This window comes from Procambarus clarkii, chromosome 30 (assembly GCF_040958095.1).
Source record: "Procambarus clarkii isolate CNS0578487 chromosome 30, FALCON_Pclarkii_2.0, whole genome shotgun sequence".
Classification (NCBI taxonomy): domain Eukaryota; kingdom Metazoa; phylum Arthropoda; class Malacostraca; order Decapoda; family Cambaridae; genus Procambarus; species Procambarus clarkii.
In genome coordinates this window covers 17,209,498-17,233,151 of record NC_091179.1, presented here as the reverse complement: position 1 = coordinate 17,233,151, position 23,654 = coordinate 17,209,498, and the positions used below count along the sequence as shown (strand labels likewise).

Below are 23,654 nucleotides of genomic sequence, written 5' to 3'. Positions count from 1 at the left end.
CATACGCCCTGCTCAACCCACTGTACAGCCATACACCCTGCTCAACCCACTGTACAGCCATACACCCTGCTCAACCCACTGTACAGCCATACGCCCTGCTCAACCCACTGTACAGCTATACACCCTGCTCAACCCACTGTACAGCCATACGCCCTGCTCAACCCACTGTACAGCCATACACCCTGCTCAACCCACTGTACAGCCATACACCCTGCTCAACCCACTGTACAGCCATACACCCTGCTCAACCCACTGTACAGCCATACGCCCTGCTCAACCCACTGTACAGCCATACACCCTGCTCAACCCACTGTACAGCCATACACCCTGCTCAACCCACTGTACATCCATACGTCCTGCTCAACCCACTGTACAGCCATACGTCCTGCTCAACCCACTGTACATCCATACGTCCTGCTCAACCCACTGTACATCCATACGTCCTGCTCAACCCACTGTACATCCATACGTCCTGCTCAACCCACTGTACATCCATACGTCCTGCTCAACCCACTGTACATCCATACGTCCTGCTCAACCCACTGTACATCCATACGTCCTGCTCAACCCACTGTACAGCCATACGTCCTGCTCAACCCACTGTACAGCCATACGCCCTGCTCAACCCACTGTACAGCCATACGTCCTGCTCAACCCACTGTACATCCATACGCCCTGCTCAACCCACTGTATTGACCACTTGGGCTCGACGGTAGACCATCTTCTATCGACCCATACGAGGTTACTCCCATTTGTACCCAGCCAAACCCTTATGCACGTCTATCGTTAGCTAGAAACAATGAAGCAATCACACAGCTGTTATATTACGCGGTAATATATTTAATAAATCTACAAGCCTATTACACAGTAATAGTCTAAGTGTACAGCCTGATGCTCACATTTAGGTCAAGTAAAACAATTGCCATATAGGCTAAAAATCCCTCACAAACCATAGGCTGAGAGAGAAAGCAAAACTACAAACTATTAACTCTAGTTTTATGGAGTCCCAGTGATGCCTTGTTCAAAATTTTAGTAAATAGTTCACCAACCTCGACTTGTCCCCCCAAACAATATAAAAAAATAATTGGTTGTTACTTGGTTTTAAAAAAATGAGAATGGGGTGGGGGGGGGAGCGAATGGGTTGTCAGATTTAGATTTAGTGAAATATTCTCTGCTGGAAAAATATGCTAAAAGCTTATCTCTCGCCCTGAATTTAAACAGACATAAACTTGTATTTAATCGTCATAAACTTGTATTTAATCGTCATAAACTTGCATTTAATCGTCATAAACTTGCATTTAATCGTCATAAACTTGTGTTTAATCGTCATAAACTTGCATTTAATCGTCATAAACTTTCATTTAATCGTCATATAGCTTTCCACTTAAATTAGTTTAATTCATTATCATGCACGTTTTCCTTCTAAACCCTTGACCAAAAGGCAAAGGGTGTGTAGTGAACTGTAGTGGGGTTCAATCCTGGGGAGGGTTGCAAGTTCGACCTTGGGGGCAACCTCGATAATCCGTGCGTGTAAGCGTACGCGTTCATGTGCGTGCGAGCGCATGCGTTCATATATGCAAGCGAACGTATGCATTCATGTGCGTGCGAGCGTATGCGTTCATGTGCGTGTGAGAACCTTGTAAAAGAGGCAAAATAATACAAGCGTTTAACAAAAAAAAAAGTTTCACAGCCTATGCATAGTAACAATTCTTACACAAAACATTACACAACAATGTTATCCTCTGGCACCAACAAAGAAATCTGCCTCCAACGCCTACATTAGAATTCCGCTCTGATAATTGTCTCCTAAAATTTGGTATCTCAGGATTCCTTCCACACTAAATTTATAATTTTTACGACACCTAGCAGAACCTCCTAAAAAAACGTGCAATCAAACTGTTATTGCCACAGGAAGCACAGGGTACAATAGGAATCTGGAATTCCATAAAATCGAATGAAATAAATTCAATTGTGCTAGTGGAATACAGTGACATTTCAATTTTAAATGCCGAAGGCTCGAAGTCCTCAATTTATGATACAAAAATATATATCCGTATATCGAATGGGGAGGTTTAAGTAATGTTAGGGTTATCAAGACTGCCAGAGAGAGTATTTCAGCCTCGTCCCTGCCATATTCGAGGATGCCTCGAATATGGCATCCTCTCGGTGTTCTAGCGTTATGATTTATCAAACCTCTGATCCTAAGACTAAAATACCATTGTTAATAATGGCAAGATAATGCCATACAATCCACACCACCCCACCTCTTACACTTCCACCTAACCACACACTCCCACAACATACACAAGACCTACCCCCTTCATATCCCCCACTATCCCTCTCTTCTCCCCTCTCTCCCATCCCAACCCCCACCCCGCCCACCATCAGGTCAATAAACACAGCCTAGCCTGTATCGAACTGAGGGTTCAGGTAGGGGAACGTAGCCACATGATTTAATTTTTTTTTTTTTTTTTTTTTTGAGATATATACAAGAGTTGTTACATTCTTGTACAGCCACTAGTACGCGTAGCGTTTCGGGCAAGTCCTTAATCCTATGGTCCCTGGAATACGATCCCCTGCCGCGAAGAATCGTTTTTTCATCCAAGTACACATTTTACTGTTGCGTTAAACAGAGGCTACAGTTAAGGATTTGCGCCCAGTAAATCCTCCCCGGCCAGGATACGAACCCATGACATAGCGCTCGCGGAACGCCAGGCGAGTGTCTTACCACTACACCACGGAGACTGATCTATCACAAATACCTTAATTCACCCTCGGAATTTAATGTCGCTTAAAATTATTTCAAATATGCCAAAACATTCCAAAATTATTAAGACAAATTTATTATGAATTCTCATCCTTACTTAAATCATCTTACAGTTAATAAGCAAATATATCTGTAAAGAGCTGAAATGTAAATCCATTTACGATTTTTCTTAATTTGAATTTGAAAGAGATCCTGGAATCCAGTGTAGTAAAAACTGCAACTGGAATTTGCTCGTCAGTAGCAAGTGGTGCGTGTGATTTTGAACTTGCCGAAATTAATAGTATTAACGCGCAGCTTTCTTGCGGTGTTTGAATGATTGAGTTCCGTCATTATATGCACAATGGCGGGACATTTGCACGAAGTCTGGCCCTTTGCTGGCCAGTGGGTGTATCAACGTTTCTCTCTGGTAAATGGCTTGGTTCACGTTACTGTAGGCATCAGTGGCCGAATATCGTAGGTTGCCGTGGAGGGCAGCTGTGAGTGGAACAGATAACTGTGTTAAGAGACCCGACGATTTCAAAGGAAGCGCCACCATAGCTCCTCTCACAACATCGTTTCCGTGGCCGCTTTTCCCCCATGTAATTAGCCACCCCCTAACTGCTGTATAATGACGGCTCTGTCGATGTCATATTGTGAAATGGTTTTCCTCAAAAAGACACTTTCTTTCCTTTCTCTGGGGTATACAGATTATCTTTACTGTTTATTCGCCCTATTTACCAGACATTAAATTTTACGATTATTACAAGAGATATCTAGCGCTAGTGAGGAGTAAATCAGCAAAATAATAATAAAATAGGATCAGGAATGAGGCGGGGAAGGAGGCTCCCCTACCGCGACAAAGCATATTAAGCTTCCAATCTTGAGCCATAATTACATCACTCCGAATATCCGGCCGGAGACGGCAAGAGTGTGTGTGGGTGTTGCTGTTGTTTACCTATACACTTGAGGTTAAATTCGGTATCAGACTGGCTACATTTAAATGATAACTGACAATGGAAACACGCCCCCATTACTGGGTCACTAATAACAATGATCATGGATACTAATAATTAAAACGATTTGTTTGTCTAAATTACTTTCACGTCTATAAGATATATATAAATCAAATTATTGCCTTCACCAGATCACTGGCTTCTGCGTAACTTGAGTTACCTTGGGAGCCGCACCAATCAACTTAATTAATGTAAAAGTTAGTACATTCCCCAGTGTCATCTAGATCTCCCTTTGGGCCTCGACTGGTCGGTGCCGGGACGTTCCTAACGGGCAACCGGTCCTCAGGCCAGGTTTGTTAAAGCGGTGCCCATCCCCAAGACACATTCAACAATTTTAACGTATTGTGATTTGAAAGTAGGTTTGTTCTTGTCTATAAATTACCATTATTATATATTAAAGTTCTATGTATAGCTAAGCGTAGGTTAGGTTAGGTGTTTGGGTCTGTTGGCAATTATTTGAATTTGAAGTACGTGAGTGAAGCACATAGTTACGATTCGAAAAAGAGGGCGTCAGCGAAACCATATTCTAGAAATGCCCGAACTTCATCAGTTGAGAGTCGTGTTTAAACCATTTTTCCATTCATAAACAGAGGGTTTGGGGGCCGGATTAACAAGCATTTGGGTATCGTTGATGAAGACAGGCTGAGCTGGGTCTGATGGATGGGTTAAGGTCAGTGGCGGGTTGTTTTTATTCCTCACTGAAGCACCAACCATTTGTTTCTCGTACTTTATAAGTACAGCGGCATTTTTTGTTTCAAAATTATTTAACGGGGATTAATGGTATTTGAGTAAACCAATAATCCTTATGAAGCAGGAATTAGGCTGCATCTGTCACTAATACAGTGTCGTTTTGAAAATGATTACTTAGCTGCTGCAACTTATTACAGTTGAGTAAATGGTGGCCGAGGCAATTGTCATTTTGTCGTCCACAATATTTACTTTCTTCTTCTGTTGATACTAATCTCCCATGTATATGGGTAGCCTAGTCGCAGTGTGTGTGTTATCGGTTCTCCCCCCCCCCCCCTCCTGGAGGTGTCTGTAGTGAAGGTTGGTGCTCTGTACCCGATAACATCTCTGTACCAGGCAGCTCGTGGAGGTGGGTTACAGAGGACTGTAACCTCGCAGTAACTATTGTTTCCAAACTCGTTTATTAGGTTTTTGCATTTGACTGGTACTTGCTGGGATAATGACATCTACGTTCTCTCTAACTTTGAATTAAACACCATCTTTCGTTGACTTGGTGCTTTCTTTCGATAATTATTATTAATTACCGTCTTTCTTCGTTCCTTCCCTAACTGGCGGAAACATTTTTTTAATATATAGTAACTAAGCTATCCATTTAAAATCTATTAAAGTTAATTGCCAAAAACTATGTAAGTAAATTAGTAAAAATTGTCGTTTCCATTAATGATTGATACACTGGAGAAGTAATTATCACCAGAAAGCACTAAGCTAATATGACTATAACACTTGCGCTGTTGGTAAACAAAACAATACTTACATTAAGAAGGGAGTTTCTGGTTATTTCTAATTCACCTTTTAATCACACGTCAGCCACACATAGATGTCACTAATATCAAACCTGTTAAGACTAGCTTTATCTGGAACGCTCGGTTGCTTAAATTAACTCGCTTTTTCAGATTCGTTTATCAAATGAGTTCAAAGAGTCGACGCAGCAACCAGTCGCTAATTCCGATAATGGCTCCCGTACAGCCTGGCCACCTGACGAGGACAACATCGCCCGCGACACTGGCAACGAAGAATTACCCAAGTGGCCTTAGCCTAGTAGTTGGGTGATCCTAACTGAGAATAGCTTGAGCTACCTCATCCCTTTGTGTGTATTTTACATCAATAAACTTATTTCAATTTCAATCTAAATTCAGATTTAGAAGTTCTATATGTCAGTGATTAGTTAAAATTATTAATAATTGTGGTTGGAGTAAACGGGTGCACAAGTATAATTATAGAAAAAAAATGATATGGATAACTACTATAAACTAATTATACTATGAAGTTATTTGCACACACTCACTTTAAATCAGATTTAGGGGCTGCCATGGACCATAACTGCTTTAAACACTGCTAATGCAACACAGATCAGATTTCAATAGGATTTAAAATGCTTTTCAATAAGCTATTTCTATGGGATAGCAAATCTTTAATAATTCCAAACTCCCAGCTGGGAGTGTCCCAGTTTTCTCTGCTGACTAGTTGCTTTTTGACTCGTTATATATATATATATATATATATATATATATATATATATATATATATATATATATATATATATATATATATATATATATATATATATATATATTATATATATATTATTTTGTATTTTGTTCACATCTTGTGACGACCAGACATCAGTATTGACTAAGTATAAAGATGCACACTCACAAGGGTGACTTTTTGTTGGCTACAGTGAATTTTATTTTTTACTGGCAAGCCACTTTTTTATTATTATTAATATATTAGGTACGTTTGCATCTGTGCAGCTACCCTAGACTATATGAAGGGGAGTACAGTGTGTCAAAAAGCTAGCTACGTGATGCTAAAAAAGCCACATCAGACAGGATTGTTAGTCATACAGAGGCATGTGATGATAAGTAGTCTGCATTGGCACACTGCTGGTGCATTATGAGGATATCATCAACACAAGATTGAATAAGGTAGCTGTGATACTAAAAGTCCCCATCTCTCAGGATGGTTAGTCATACAGGGCCATATGTTTAGTAACCTGCAACAACAATGGTTTATTTTATAGGAAAGTATCCAGTGTGATTAGTACACTAACTCAACACTGGTATCAGTAATATACAAGTTCACCTACGTCAACAAAATGGGCAAAATTTCATGCCAAATCTTCGTTTCTTACTACCAACGTCAAAGAAAAATTAATCTGTAGTTGTAGCAACACTTTTTTCCAGTGTCTCTCTCTCTCTCTCTCTCCAACCAATCAAACTGCTTTGTCGCAATGGCTGGCTGAACTCTTTGTTTCAGCAGCCTAATTATCCACTGCCAGTCTTAATGAACTGAGCGTGAATGCTTTCAACTAGTCTACACATCCGTTATTGAATTAAAATAAATAGTCTCATGACTCTTTATCTATTTGCTAATAAGGGATAAACTTTCGTTCTTCACGAAATTATATATATATATATATATATATATATATATATATATATATATATATATATATATATATATATATATATATATATATATAATCTAACCTAACCTAACTAAGGTTAGGTTAGGTTAGAAACTGACAGGTACAGAACTGCTTTTCTCGGATTATTTCTCTGTCTCACTCTGATTGTGTCATTGTCTCGGCCTAATTGTCTCACTGACGTTGGCCAGTGGTCAACGATGTTAGGTGGATATCGGTGTATATAGGACAGTTTTGTTGATTTCCATAATTTGATCTTGTCCCCCTTTCCCCTCTATTTCATCCATTATAGATAATAAAAACCCAGGATTACATGCTCATAAGATCCCGGTGGACCTATCACACTCTATTCCTCGATATCAGTCTTTCTCAGGGTGCACTTAAGTGATTGATTTACAGTCACCAAGGGAAATCAAGATCTCTCCAAAAGGACGCTAAAGAGTAACTACAACTGGTTAGTCATATAACCAATGCCTTACCAATCTCTGTTATAAACATACATGATACTGCATACGCAGATGACTATGGATGAATATTAGCAAATATGCAATGAAAAGCAGCATAAATTGGTGTATACTGCACTTCGTGCATCACTAAACTTCAATCCAGCTTGGTAAAATAAGAATGGTCATTTTCTGGGAAGCAAATAATAGTGAGTAGATTGTAATAAAATGTACACTCAGTCGTGACTCGCCAATAGTCAAAGTACACCCATAGACTCCAACAATCCCAATTTTATTATATATATATATAATCAACCATGTGGGAACGTGGTTGGAACAGAGGAAACGAGACAAAAGGTTAGGAACCATATTGCTGTATAGTATCAAATACCAGTCTTTCCCAACGGTCTCTTCAAGCCTACTGTACGCCAACTGTCCTTTCTTTAATACGCTATCTCAATGTCACTGTATTCGTGAGTCTCTCGTTGTTTGCTGCGAAATTGTTTATAACTAATACGATGCCTTTTGCGCACCTGTTGTTTTTCTTCCTTTGAGGAATTTAATGAGCCCAGGTCTTTCTCAGTTTCGTATGGTTCATAAGACCTTTTTGCCATTAACCTGACAGACACTGACAAAAATCCACTGACATTAAATCCACTGACACTGACATTAACCCAATTCTCATTACCTTGCATTTTTCTGGATCGAAGTCCAGTAACTATTTATCAAACCAGCCATGGAGTCTGTCCAAGTCCACTTGCATTTTTTTGTATTGTTTTCTGGTGGCGCATCTCAGTTTTGCACCAATTATAGACATTGTTATGAACGGAGAATCTTTCTTAGACAGGTCATTAACGTATATCAAGAAAATTGTATACCTTTGTACTGACCCTTGAAATGAGTGCTCCACTAATTGGATATGCTCTGATGCTTCTACCTTCACCAAGACCTTCTGTCTCCCATCACAGAGATATTCCTTCACCCAGGTCCAGATACCCCAGCTTGGTGTTCGCTTGCACAGGAGTCTCTTGTATGGAATCGTGTCGAATACTTCTTAGGAATCCAGGAAGACCTGCACCGCCCCTTCACCCCTCTCCCTCTTTATCACCATCTTGTATTACAACTCAAGCAAATTCATCAAAGTGGACTCTCTTCACTGAACCCCCATGGTGGTATCTGAAGCATATATTCACACCCTCTAGAGTATAGACACTATAGAGTCTAGACACTAGAGTCTCTAGGACTAGGCTATCCCGCATTATCCTCTCTGGCACAGTTCAGCCAATGCGAGTGAGGTGATTATTTGATTGATTGATGAAGATTAAGCCACCCAACTCTTACGGGTTCACCATAGCCCGTGCTACATGGACACTTCGTCCTGAGTAGCTAAATCTTTAACAACAACAACAAAAAGCCACCCAAGAGGTGGCACGGGCATGAATAGCCCGTAATCGAGTGAGGTAATGGTCTGTAGTTCAGAGACTCCTTCATAGCTTCTATCTTGATAAAAACTATAGGAAGACTTTTATTTTAGAATCCACAGTGATATTATATTTGCACTTCCTGGCCTTGTCAAACAACAGCTTTCTCGTTAGTGCTGTTAACAATGATTATACTCAGTCTCTAGCTTGACTCTTCTCCTGCAACCGACGCTTGGTCACACTTCAGAAAACTTCAGAATTTTCATATTGATGAAAATTCTATGAAAAGAATTTTCACATTGATGAAAATTCTATGAAAAGAATTTTCACATTGATGAAAATTCTATGAAAAGAATTTTCACATTGATGAAAATTCTTCACTTAGTTACACTTCAGGCTATGAAAATTCATAAATTTGCCATGAAAATTCATAAATTTTCATATATGCACACATTTTTTGCCACTATCCATAGCACCCCATCAACATTTACAAGTCCAAGTCCAATGACTTATTTATTCATTTATGTTTTCCACCATATGTGGCTATGAAACCATTTTTGCTGCTTTACCCTGAACTCGTTGCATTTTCGCACTGTCCGCTTGCCATACTTTTCATGTGACCATTTTGACTTTCAGCCTCGCATTCCCTGTATACATTTCATGCCCTTCTGCTTCCCCCTTCCGTCGACTCACTGTGATTCCTTCTCTCGTTCATAGCACTGGTGGTAATTTACCCTCTGCGCTACCCGTAAATTCCCACGGGAAGTCATTAATATTTGACGTAGAGATGCCTTTCATTTCTCTCTTCCATCAAACTCCCGCCAGGAATTCTAATTTTCTCATATCAACCTTTCTATTACTTCAGCCTCCACCTCCCTTCCACTTTCCACTCTTTCCATTGCCTTTATCACCGTTGAGTCAAAGGCTGGAGCGTGGTGGTCGGTGACTCCCAAGAGGGCTTTCATGTTGTTTTTGTGTGTGTGTGTGTGTGTGTGGGTGTGTGTGTGTGCGTGTGTGTGTGTGTGTGTGTGGGTGTGTGGGTGTGTGTGTGTGTGTGTGGGTGTGTGTGTGTGGGTGTGTGGGTGTGTGGGTGTGTGTGTGTGTGTGTGTGGGTGTGTGTGTGTGTGTGTGTGTGTGTGTGTGTGTGTGTGTGTGTGTGTGTGTGTGTGTGTGTGTGTGTGTGTGTGTGTGTGTGGGTGTGTGTGTGTGTGTGTGTGGGTGTGTGTGTGTGTGTGTGTGTGTGTGTGTGTGTGTGTGTGTGTGTGGGTGTGTGTGTGTGTGTGTGTGTGTGGGTGTATTCACCTAGTTGTATTCATTTAGTTGTGCTTGCGGGGGTTGAGCTCTGCTCTTTCGGCCCGCCTCTCAACTGTCAATCAACTGTTACTAATCACCTGTTACTGTCACCTGCTGCGGACACAGCCTGCAGCAGGTGTCTAACTCCCAGGTACCTATTTACTGCTAGGTAACAGGGACATCAGGGTGAAGGAAACTCTGCCCATTTGTTTTGCCGGCGGTGCCGGGGATCAAACCCCGGTCCCTAGGTCCATGAGCTTAAAGCGCTGTCCACTCAGCCCCAAATGCGCACGCCTTTGTACTTATCTATTTTTGCCTGCAGGATCGCGCAATGATTCACGACCTATTTTCCAAACATATCTACTTTGGAAATTTTGAATGACGTTCCCTTCCAAAATCATGCTCCTTTAGATCATTTTATTTTCCCATTAATCTTACATTAAAAGAAAACTTTATAACATCTCTATGACTCATCTATTTCTCAAGCTTCCACATAAGTCTTCTTGTTTTGTTGAGATTCATTGTGAAACTTTCCTCTTTTTTCCACTTTTTACCTAATAACTGCATACGTCTCTATCATATCTCCTCTATCCTCTTTTCTAGCGACGTTAGGTCTAGTTATTTTAGTCTTTCTTCATCCCCTATCTCTCTTGTATTACCTAAACAAATCATTGCAGACCTCTGTAAGTTTTCAAGATTCCTTATGCGTTTTTATAAATGGTCTTACATAGGCGGTGGTCATTGGTCTGAATGTTCCTTATTTAAATTTTTAAATTCCTGAATGGTATTTCGATTTCTGCCAGTGTAGTGTGTGCTACTGCTTCTATCCAATACCCACCACAACTGACCCACTACCTATCATCCCCACCACAACTAACCCACTACCTATCATCCCCACCACAACTAACCCACTACCTATCATCCCCACCACAACTAACCCACTACCTATCATCCCCACCACAACTAACCCACTACCTATCATCCCCACCACAACTAACCCACTACCTATCATCCCCACCACAACTAACCCACTACCCATCATAAGTGATCACACAATAATATATTTCTCGTCAATATTTTGGTCAACATATTTTACCCACGTTATTGTGACTCCTCGTCTGCATATTTCTCCATTTACTTGTCCCCGTGGAATCATTAGGCGCTCGCACTTGTGACCGGTTCAATAAATCCCTGAACTATCACCTTGTCCATGGAGGACAGAAGAAAAAATATATATGCTGGTTAGCATTGTAAATGTATTGCCACGTCTGTGGTAGAAAATAATAATAATAAAAAAAACCGTGACCGACTCGTACATTTAGCTCCCCATCCAGAAACCGGGTTACCCGGTAAGAGTAACTTTACACCGCTCCCTGGTATAGAGTATTCTAATCAGGATAAACAAAGCTCTGTTGTCTCAGGTCGAGATGCATCCTACCGCAAGAGTAACTGTAAACAAAGTCCTGTTTGTCAGAACGAAATGAACAGTGCCCACTGGTCAACAGTTAAACAAACACGTATGGGAGAACTGTATCTTTAACTTATTTATTTATTTATTTACAAGAAGGTACATTGGGTTTGTGAGAATACATAGCATAGTATTTACAATCTTGTAAAGCCACTAGTACGCGCAGCGTACTAGTGGCTTTATTAATGGCATCTTTCTCCATGTATGTTATTCTCATATATAGTTTGTTGTATCTATTTGTGAGTGAATCACTCACAAATAGATATTTTTTTGTAATGGCATTTTTTTTGTACGGAAGAAAAAAAATTCTTCATTTACACATGCAGTATTGTACCAGACATACACACGAATACTTTTATGATTAGGTACACAAGACACATTTTGCAATAGACATTCAGACAATTCGTTACAATCTTGGTGCAACATTCTTATCTCTCTCCAGAAGATCATCAATCTTTCCGTTGCGACACATCCAGGCTATTTGTTCAGGAACAGTCCTAATCTCAGTGTTTCTATAAAGATAATTAACGGACAATCAACAACGTAATGTGAGAGACCTTAACATACCACATAGTTTACAGTGTTGCATTATCATTAACACCTATTCCAACGGTACTTTGTAATGTGTTCGTTGGGACGCAAACCATACATAATGAGGCGTATGAGGCGAGAAGGTTGCTATGAACAACTCAGCGGGTTTTCTTCCTATTGGGGAGTGTTGTACATGCTACTATGGCGGTGTGTCTATTCACAGGATGAGTGGTGCTGCCCAATAAACTTGCCCCTCGGGGCAAAATTTAAATCAAGCGCCTCACACCTACGTCTCCTTGCCGGCCCAGGCTGAGACAGAGACAGAGACAGAGACAGAGAGAGAGAGAGAGAGAGAGAGAGAGAGAGAGAGAGAGAGAGAGAGAGAGAGAGAGAGAGAGAGAGAGAGAGTGAGTGTTAAAACAAAAAAATTGATTGACAGTTGAGAGGCAGGGCGAAAGAACCAGAGCTCAACCCCCGCAAGCACAACTAGGTGAATACACACACGCGCGCGCTTATTTATATGTACACTCACAAATAAAATGTATATGGTTAATTTAACAAAGGTATTGAAAAAAATGAAATTTTATTGAAAAAAGGTACAGCGCGCTCGAGGCTATAATTAGCGACCATATAACGAGTAATATTAACAAAATTTAACCATCGATATCACAAAAGTTGCTTAACTGTGTATGTGCTGGTGGCAGTAACTGGCCACTGAACTGTCCAATCTTAGCCGAGTGGCCACTCACAACAGTTATATCCCAGCAAACACACGACGGAAGTTTTACTATCACAACTGCTTCGTTACACGAGGTTGTGACAACGCCTCAAACGTTGTAGTTACATCGGGAGGTTGTTGGGGTCGTATCTTAGGCGCATCTAACTACTTCCGTCTACTTTTGACCTTTTCCCGTCCACAAGGAATACTTCATTAGCTTTGAAATTCAATTCAGTACCACATTCCATGCTAGTTATTCAGTGCACTGCCCAATTACTGTCGCTAGATAATAAGCCTTGCTTGTACTGTAATCGATTACACAACCATGAAGTAATCAGATCATTTTAACGTACATTGTTATTAGCAGGAAGCCTGAGGTAACCCCCCCCCCCCGCTCAGTCCTGCTGGGGATCGAACCCCGTACGCGTGAACAGGAACCATACAGGCTACCATACACTTTAATGTAAAGTGTAATTACCAAACACATTAATGATCTGCCCGAAACGTTATGCGTGTTAGTGGCTTTACAAGCATGCCAAAACATGAATGCTATGTACTCTCATAAACTCAATGTACCTTCTTGTATATATATAAATCAATTAATAATAAATAGTCAACGATGTCACTGAAATGAAATATTTCTCACTCACTCTTATACTTGTAGCAAAATATAAGCTATTTCATATAAGCTATTTCATCGGCATCAGTGTGTGTGGGACTTCACCATAATCATAATTAAAATAATAATTGTATTCATAAAATATACAAAAGAATACATTACGGTGTTTTAACTGTTAAATACAGAGGTTGCACATTAAATAAACCCATTAATACGCAAAGCGGATTGTGAGCAGAGCAGGGTGATACACATTTCACATTATATACAGCTCAACAATCTTCCACCTAGTGATTGTGTATTACAATTGTTGGTATTTTGTTCAATGTTTTTTCTACTGGCCAAGTATTATTGAATGAGTAATATTGTTTATGCTTCTCTATCATCCCGTAACTTTCATGTTATTTGGACAATGTATTTTATTATATTCATCTGTTGTATATGTAAATGAATTTCCTTGCACTAGGCAACGATATTGCAGCCGCTGATGAGTTACTCGTTAAGTCAGGTGTTGAGCTGAAGGTCTGTCAACCGTGGGAGGATCTATACCTTACTAACCAGCAAGTATACTTTAGTCCTCTGTATATACTTTAGCCCTGTATATATATACTTCAGTCCTGTCTACATATACACTAAAAGGTGGGATGCCATATATATATATATATATATATATATATATATATATATATATATATATATATATATATATATATATATATATATATATATATATATATATATCTGTGCGTTTTGTTACTAATTTTTTATCTGTTTCAGAGATATCTTGGAATCTACAGGAGTCTGCCCCTACACGGGAGGCCATGTAGGAACAGAAGCCAACGTAAACAAATAAGCATTACGGCAGTTGGAGGTGTTGTGGTGGGCGGCGTAATGGCATAGGCGCGCACTCCCACACCCATTAGTGAGGAAAAACTAACTAATGTTGTGATTGTGGCCGCCAACACAGGCTCATGCAAAACTTTTTGGCGACTGCTTTAAACCGTCTGACAGTTGTTGGATACTCGTCATCGAACTCCTTTGAAGAGAATTTCAAAGGAGCATCAAACGGTATCAACGTGATGAATACAAATTAAATCAACCTGGAACACGCGTGATGGCGAGGAGACGAATTTATAAAAACATTCAAACAAAAGTCTTTTGAAGCCGCCACAGGAAGGAAAAACAAAATAGCCTATTGTGCATAAAACTGAGCCTCGCGCACCATGACGACCAGCGGGAGAGATCAGGCAGCCGTTGGTTACATTCTGGACATGAGTCAACCACACCACCACCACCACACCGCCTCCAGGTATTCCTTCTGGCTCCCAAACTCCACCCTACAATCTCTGTTGACATCAGAGGAAGCCTACAGTCCCCTCAGCTCCGTGTCGTCGCTGGCTGCTCACCACGACGACGACCTACTCTTCCTTCTACAGGGAAACGACACCAACGCCACCAGCACAGGCTACGTGCCCTACTTCCAGCGCCCGGAGACCTACATCGTGCCTATCCTCTTCGCTGCCATCTTTATTGTCGGCGTTATAGGTAAGTTCTAGGATAGCAAGCAAGAGCGACTGTACAGTTTATCGTTATGGCGCAAAACCAGTTTGAATTAATTTTTAATCAACTGACCTCCCATTTAGGAGTCATAGTTCTCATTTGGGATTTGTGGGTTCCCATTTTAGATCAATAGTTCTAGCACGAGTCTTCTCTGTATTTCTCAGTTTCTTTACTTGAGACAGAAATTCAAAGCTTAACTCTCCAAAAGTAAATTTTTCACTTTTAATGGACCTGTCGCATTTTGCTTAGCATATTCAGCGGCAGATACAAAGTTTATACAAAAGAACCAAAACAGCAATATATATTCTTATTATTCCATGCGGGTGTAGGAATTACCTTCTCAGTGATACTTGCGTTGTAAAAAAAAATATCACGTAAGAATGTGACATATCTGCGGCCTGCGGGCCGCTCCAAGCAACAGCCTGGTGGACCAAACTCTCACAAGTCAAGTCTGGCCTCAGGTCGGGCTTGGGGAGTAGAGCAACTCCCAGAACCCCATCAACCAGGTATATATCATGTACAACAAACTTCAAACAAAAAAAATAAATCTTGAATTGTTCAACACAAATATTATACACAAGGAAATCACAACAGCGCAATGTATCGAGTCTAGTACACTCCCCCCAGTAACACTCCACACACACAGTGGTGCGTGTGTCTAGTACACTTCCCCCAGTAACACACTCCACACACACAGTGGTGGGTGTGTCTGGTACACTTCCCCCAGTAACACACTCCACACACAGTGGTGGGTGTGTCTGGTACACTTCCCCCAGTAACACTCCACACACACAGTGGTGTGTGTGTCTGGTACACTCAGGCCTTACAGACGCAACTTTACAAGTGCAACTCTGGACTTTGCGAGCATCCACAAGCACGTGAAGATTAGCGTCCGTATTTACAAAGTTAATTTTGCTTCACATATACTGGAGGACTGAAGCCGAGCCGGGAGTGTCCCCATACACAAGCTCCAGCGCCAGCCACGGACACTTACCAAGTAGCCTCTTCCTCTTCCCCCTCTTCCCCCTCCTCCTCCTCCTCCTCTTCCCCCTCCTCCTCCTCCTCTTCCCCTCTCCTCCTCCTCCTCTTTCCCCTCCTCCTCCTCTTCCCCCTCCTCCTCCTCCTCTTCCCTCTCCTCCTCCCCTTCCTCTTCCCTCCTCCCCCTGCGCCTGCTGGTGCTGATACTGTCTTGGTTGACATATGAAGGACCATTTTGGAGAATAAAGGACGACGAGCTGAAGGCAGCAATAGTGCCGAAGAGTTGAAGTTAGCAGTAGTAGTGATATTGCACGTGGTAATTAATACAAGAGGAAACAATAGTAATAATATTATTAACAGTAGTAGTAATATAGTAGTGGTGGTGGCAATATTATATAATATTGAGGAGTCCCTCAGATGACTTCCTTGCCCGTGCTGGGGACTCTGTCAGAGCCAATCCTCCCCCCCATCCCCCCAGTGTCACCCATAGACCACAGGGACTCTAGCAGCTGCCCCCGAGGACCACCAGGACCAATCACCGTCACCAGAGGGAGGTGGAGTGAGAAGTGTGATGGGGCGTGTATGCCCGTGAACACCTCACAGCGGGTTATATCTATTTAGTACTCCACTGACGGGGCCACACACACACACACTACCTCACCCAGCAACCTGTCCTTCTAATGCCCTCCTTCGCATTTTGACGTCATCAAGACCAATCACTAAATCCGTTTCCATTTCTGAGGTAAGGGTTTCATTGTTGCAAGGCAGCAACAAGAAAGTATCCAAAACGGACAACAAAAATATTCGAAATCTCACCCCCTCCCCAAAAAAAAAATCGCTCAAATCCCAAAACAAAAAACTTCACGACGCCTAAACTTGTTTAAAAAAAATGAAGTTTAGGCGTCGAAGAAAGAAGAAAAAAGTCTATGCTTGGGACGTAGACGCTTCGTGAAGCGTCTATGCCCCAAGCAACAGCCTCTTGGCCCAAGCTCTCAGAAGTCACGCCTGGCCCTAGACCGGGCTCGGGGAGTAGAAGTCCCAGAACCGTCTCCAGGTAACGGGACACCAGATGTGACCAAATATAGCTTAACGCTCATGTGTTCCCTCCCCACAGGTAACGGGACGCTCATCGTCATCTTCGCCAGGAACGAGAACCTTCGCAACGTGCCCAACACCTACATCATCTCCCTGGCGTTGGGGGATCTCCTCGTCCTCTTCTTCACCGTTCCCTTCGTCTCCACCATTTACACCATAGAGTCCTGGCCCTACGGGAACTTCGAGTGCAAATTTAGCGAGCTAGTGCGGGACATATCAGTTGGTGTGACGGTCTTCACCCTGACGGCGCTTTCTGCTGACCGCTACCTCGCTATCGTCTCCACTATCAGAAGGGTAATCACTGGTCAGGTGGTCTCTCGCATTCCTTAATGTGTCACAAAATATTTATCAAAAAATATATATATCCAATTTGCAAGATCTTGTTGCAGACCGGACTGTATGAACCAGCTCAAGTTAAATTCACTATTGTAGGTGTGATTGCCAATCAATCACAAAAGGTTTCGCGAATGATTGCGGGGTCAGTAATTCTACTTTGAGGGAGACCTCGATATATGCAAGAATAATCACAATAAACACGTGATTCGGTTATGCGTAGGTATTCACTAGGAAAATAAAACGAAAATTCCGAACGTTTTCGTGTTTCAACACATTAATCAAGGAAATACTGGACAATGTGTTGATCTTTCATCTTACTCTCACCTTTTCTCTTACCTGCTCCTCACCTCTCACCCTCTTTCCTTATTTATTTTCCTGCACCTTCCTCTCTTCTATCATAAGACTTGGACGACCTCTCTTCTATTATGACGACTTTCGGTCCAGGACGGATCGAAACATCGTCGTTTCTCCATTTATTAGTGTGTGGTTTGGTCATCATTGACTATATATTGCAGTAATTTCACCCTCAGTTTTTTTATTTGGAAGTTATTATTGTGTAGTTCTTCTTCTGGAGATCCATTTACTTCGATTTCACTTATATATCTTAACCCAACCCGTCTTCTAAACTAACGCGTTTCATTTTGGACGCCATTGTCCCAACGTACAAAATAAAGGGGGAACTATGACAAGTAACGGTTCACATATATCAACAGCTTCTATGCGTAGGTGGGTGGGTTGCTTGGGTTCGTGTGTTTTAGTACCCTTTATTATGTATGTTATGGCATATCAAGAGAATGGGCTACTTAATTACAATTATTTTAATTCAGTGTGGACTAATGCCTGTTCCTTGGTCCTCCCTCAGGCTGTGGGCGGGGCGGGCCGCAGGACGCTGCGGACAGCGGTGGGAATATGGGTGGCAGCAGGAATGTTGGCCACTCCAGCAGCACTGTTCTCCCAGGTACAGGCCTTCCATGTGACGGACGAGAAGGTCATCAACGTCTGTTACCCGTTCCCAGAGGACTTGCCCGAGTGGTACTCCCGAGCCAATGTCATCGTGAAGGCGCTCTTGTACTATCTCCTCCCGCTCGTCGTCATCGCCACCTTCTACTTGCTGATGGCTAGACACCTGTTATCCTCGGATGACGTGCCCGGGGAGTCTCATGTCTTCCATCGTCAACTGAGGACTAGAAGAAAAGTGGCTAAAATTGTTCTGTGTTTTGTGCTCATCTTCGCCGTGTGCTTCCTACCCACACACGTCTTCCTGCTGTGGTTCTACTTAGACCCGCAAGCTTCCATCAAGTATAACCAGTTCTGGCATGCCCTTCGCATCGTTGGCTTCTGTCTCGGGTTCATTAACTCGTGTATCAACCCCATCGCCCTATACTGCATCTCCGGTACCTTCAGGAAGTACTATAACCGTTACCTCTTCCGATGCTGCCGCTGGGTCGACCGCGGGCATCGAACTCACTCCTTCCTGCAGCCGCGACGCTCCGGAATGTCACAGTGCCGTTCCTTCACCCTGCGGGGCACTGAGACTATCACCCTCACCACGCTCATTCACGACAGGGCCTCACCTGCCACCTCCTGACACACGCCAACACAATCTTGCTCTCCAGCGTCTGCCCGCCCATGTTCTCCCACGCCCACGCTAACCTATTCTCCCGTAACTACACGCCCATTCCTGGCGAGAGATCAAATCTACAGAACCAATAACCACGAGTCTCCACTGTGTAGCCGAGAAATGGTGATGGCCGTCGACCTAGACGTCGAGAGTAACACTTGTATTTATGAAGAAGTCGAGTTGTGAGACCTCCCTACGCAGCCCCTTCTGTAGTGTCGCCCCCTCGACATGAGTTTGTGGCGGCTCCTGAGGGAAATGTGAACTTCTTGAGCAATCTGAAGGTCCTCATGAACAGAATCATAATCTTGATGATTTCATGAATGGTAATGAGGAAGCCTCACGAAATTGTGGAGGACTTTGCGAGTAGTGTAAGGAACCTCATAAGTCGTATGCAAGCCGTTCGTGAGTACTGTGAAGGACCTCGCGGCAAGCGTGAAGGGACCCTCATGAGTGGCGTCGGGACCTCATGAACGATTGTGGTAACTTGTCTCACAGATCAGTCATATCACATAAAATATATTGCACTTGGGCAGGACGGTAGAGCGACGGTCTCACTTCGTGCAGGTCCCCGTTCATTCCCCGACCGTCCAAATACTTGAACACCATTCTTAACCCCCCCCCTCGTCCCATCCCAAATCCTTATCCTGACTCCTCCTTCCAAGTGCTATATAGTCGTAATGGCTTGGCGCTTCCCCCCCCCCCCTGATAGTTCTCTTCCCTTCACTCAATGCCTAGTTACGTGCCCTCAGTAGCTTTCCGTGTATGCACTCTCTTTACTCAAAGATGATAAGCACAATACGCCTCTCATAATCCAATAAAATAGTTCCCCCCTCCAGAGCCATCTAGTGAAAGACACAACCATCTTCTCTAACACCATCTTTGTCCAGTCAGTCAGTCAAGCGCAATCTAGGTTTCGTTCGTCCTAAGTTGGAAATTATGTTGATTTTGTTACATATGAACACGTCATCAAACCGTTTTTTTTACAATGTTAATATAGTTGTACCAACGTAAACAAAACGGTGCGTGTTTGCTACGTTCGCTGAAACTGTTAAATTGTTACGTGATGTCAGCGTCACGCGGGGACACGGACATCCGGATGTCAGCGTCACGCGGGGACACGGACATCCGGATGTCAGCGTCACGCGGGGACACGGACATCCGGATGTCAGCGTCACGCGGGGACACGGACATCCGGATGCCAGCGTTACGCGGCAACCCGTTCTCGCAAATTCGTATAGTCAATATTAACTTATTAAATAAGTGCATAGGTGACATACTAAACATAATAGATACCCTTAAAAAGCTTCATAGAAAACACCGACCTTACCTAACCTTGTTAGTATGTTAAGATAAGCATCTTATAGCTTCGTAATTACAATTGTTACTTAACCTATTATAGGTATAGGTTAAGTAATAATTGTAATTACGAAGCAATAAGATGCTTATCTTAAAATACTAACAAGGTTAGGTAAGGTCGGTGTTTTCTATGAAGCTTTTTAAGGGTATCTATTATGTTTAGTATATCACCTATGCACGTAGTTAGTAAGTCAATATTGACTATACGAATTTGCGAGAACGGGTTGTACGCGGGGACACGGACATCCGGATGTCAGCGTCACTCACGAAACACGGACATCCGGATGTCAGCGTCACTCACGAAACACGGACATCAAAACACCTGATACATCATCTATATTTCCACTTACGTCAGTGACTTGTTCTAATCATAATCAGGTAAAAATAAACTTGATAGCTGAAGACTACCAAATATACCCGCAAGACGCAACAAATAACCCAACCTGTACATAGGAAGAAAATGAAAGTTACGTTACGTTACCTCGCGTTACGGTACATTACGGTACGGTACGACTGGACTCGTATCATGACTCAACTGAGACATGCAAGTTGTTGAAGATTACGCCACCACAAGAGGTGGCACGGGCATGAATAGCCCCGTAGGTGGTATAGAAGATGTTTGGAGTGAATGTGATCTTTGATCTTCAAGTGTCTCTGGTGAGACATACAGATTAAGATTATGCCACCTGCCGCTCCTGTGCCAGGGAAGTCCACTACGGGCTCGCCATTGCCCGTGCTACTTGGAACTTTTTGTTCCGAGTAGCTGAATCTAAAACAACAATGGGTAAACCGCGAAGTGGCAGGATATGAGGTGAGGTGGCAGGATAAGAGGACCATTCATAGATCTCATTCTTTGCCAGAGTTTTTAAACGTCTTTTCACATAATTTTTTGGTTGTGTGTGGCCAATTTTCTCCTCTCCCACATTCCATAACGTAGCATTTAGATGACTACATCTAGGTGAGAACATCTAAGTGACTATATCTAGGTGAAAACATCTATAGGTGAGTATATATATATAGGTGACGGAAGAACACCTAAGAAGTGCCATAATGCCAAGTCAAGTCTGAGAGACACATGTCAACATAACCGCATTAACGCCATACGGCAAAACAGCTTAGATGGAAACTTGAGACAAATGAGCCACAGGAATGTAAGACAACGTTTCACCAGCTTAAACAATAGTGAAAGCATTGCGAGAGCTAGAGGGCTATGAGGTACTTATGGCTAATTGCATCCATAGATTTAACAAGTTATGACAACTGACGCTTTTAACAGTGAAGCCCAAAGAGGTAATGCTTGATCCCGCAGGCACTATTAGGTGATTATATGCGAGTCGGCCACTTACTTTGGTCCTTTCAGGCTGATTCAGAACAGCTGGTATTGGAGATCAGCCCCAGCAAGCACAAGATAATGAAGGAAGGAGCTGGAGACAGTGGCTGACGTCCGTCGGGTCGCCAGAGTTGGTCACAGTGCTACACGACCCGTCCTCCGGTAATGCTCGTACACATTCATCACTTTTAACGTACTGTGCATTCAATGATTCGCAATAAGAATTTTTCTAAAATATAAATTAGTATTATTATATAATGGAATATTGTTCTTATTTAGGAGTAGGTTAGGTGAGGTGTTTAGGTCCTGTTGGCAATATTATTTGTACTTGTAGCTGCCCGAAACGCTTTGCGTAATAGTGGCTTTAGGCATTGTATGTACTAGCTCTATCTATAAATCCATCAACTTTTGTATTTCACCTTGTATGTATGTACTTTACCTGAATAAATATTTGTATTTGTATTTGAAACACTGAAACATTTACAGCGTTCCAACTCGAAAGGAAGTCGTCAGCGAAGCACTTTTCGAGAAATGTTTGAATGCCATTAGTTGCGAATCCCAGCCCGTTTTCATTAACAAGCAGCCCGTTCTCATAAACAAAGTCCATTCCATGCATCCGCCAAACCCCCTGTTCATGAATAAAAAGTTTATACAAGACTTGGAACTGATGACATTCGAACACTTTCGGAACAATTGCTTTGCCGACGACTTTTGTTTGAACTATAACGCTGTAACTGCTTCACCTACGTACTGCAAATACAAATAATTGGCAACAGAACCTAAACACCTAACCTAACCAATGCCTAATGTGACGATAATCTCCTTCAAGAGATTGAGCCTGCTCTTCCCTCCAAAATTACGTCTTCACAACTATATAAAAGACTATGGAAGAAATGTCCAACAACGACAACAAACACCAGCAAGGCTTGCCAGGGTGAGCAGAAACGTATGCAACCAGCCACCTGTTCGAACTCCAACCACCAAACTACCCGTTGATCGCTACGACTCCGCTGATTGGTCGCCGGTCTGGCTGCACCTGCCTCGCCCCCCCCCATACTACCCGATGTCTGGGGTCGCCCCAACATCAGTCTTCAGAATGTTCCGTGCTTTCGTAGCCAGCACTCCTCCCAGCTAGACGTTAGCGTGTACTGAGAGAGGTGGTGGCTTTAAGCCAATATTCCAGCACCTCCCACTTAACCTTTGTGTTGCACTTCTTGTTATTTTGCCTTAACGTAACTTTTCATTGTGTCATTTAAGTATTCTTATTATTTTGATTCATTGATTTTATTATACATATTTGTTTGTCCATATTTTCATGTTTTGATTTATTTAACGTAATTAAAATTTCATTGTTAAAGTTTACTTGTGTTTTGTGTGTCTTCTCCTTACCTTACCACAGACGAAGTTCCAGTTTTTCTATTTTTTTTTATAACTATGTGACGAGGCCATACCCCTAGCCTTAAACAGCCGAACACCAACGCGTTACCGTCACACTAAATATGCACAGTATGCTAATATATAACAATATTAATTTAGATTTGAAAAAAATCATATTTTGAATAAACAGCATGTTAAAATTGGCAATGCGTCTTTGGTGTCGACTGCTGGATGGAATGGACTTGTTGCAATAAAGGCCAAATTCTCGCTAGTCCTGCTGCCAAACCCATGTTTATGAATTAAAAACGGTTAACACACGACTCACAACTTATGACATTTGAACTTTTCTCGAACACAGCTTCGCTGACGACCCCAGTTCGAATCGCAACTCCATTAAATGCTTCACTCACATACTTAAAAATACAAATTATCGCCAACAGAACATAAACACCTGGCCAAATTTAACCTACGCCTAATTATACATAGAACTTCAATGAATAATATTAATTTATATATAAGAAACCTATTTTTAATACACTACGTTAAAATTGATGGTCTTGGGGGCGGCTGCCACTTC

The 23,654-nt window shown here is 42.1% G+C and overlaps 1 protein-coding gene and 1 long non-coding RNA gene across 2 annotated transcripts in view; one reads left to right on the top strand and one right to left on the bottom strand.

Moving 5' to 3' along the window:
• The window catches only part of LOC138370084 (uncharacterized), a 119,074-nt gene extending 96,869 nt beyond the window's left edge, over nt 1-22,205 (bottom strand). Inside the window, exon 1 of the long non-coding RNA XR_011230032.1 lies at nt 21,717-22,205. This is a non-coding gene — a long non-coding RNA (uncharacterized lncRNA). The remainder of the gene's footprint in view (nt 1-21,716) is intronic.
• LOC123765485 (neuropeptide CCHamide-1 receptor) lies at nt 14,208-20,324 on the top strand. Its single transcript, XM_045754104.2, has 3 exons — nt 14,208-14,969; nt 17,077-17,351; nt 18,256-20,324. Exons 1-3 carry the CDS (start codon nt 14,648-14,650, stop codon nt 18,979-18,981), a joined length of 1,323 nt encoding a protein of 440 aa, XP_045610060.1. The 5' UTR covers nt 14,208-14,647; the 3' UTR covers nt 18,982-20,324.
• Nucleotides 22,206-23,654: the final 1,449 nt, after the last annotated feature.

Excerpts from the sequence above, each read along its gene's own strand:
- LOC123765485 (XM_045754104.2), top strand. The coding sequence starts at position 14,648 with ATGACGACCAGCGGGAGAGATCAGGCAGCCGTTGGTTACATTCTGGAC. Across the intron at positions 14,970-17,076 it reads CTTTATTGTCGGCGTTATAG|GTAACGGGACGCTCATCGTC; the intron begins GTAAGTTCTAGG and ends CCCTCCCCACAG. Across the intron at positions 17,352-18,255 it reads TCGTCTCCACTATCAGAAGG|GCTGTGGGCGGGGCGGGCCG; the intron begins GTAATCACTGGT and ends GTCCTCCCTCAG.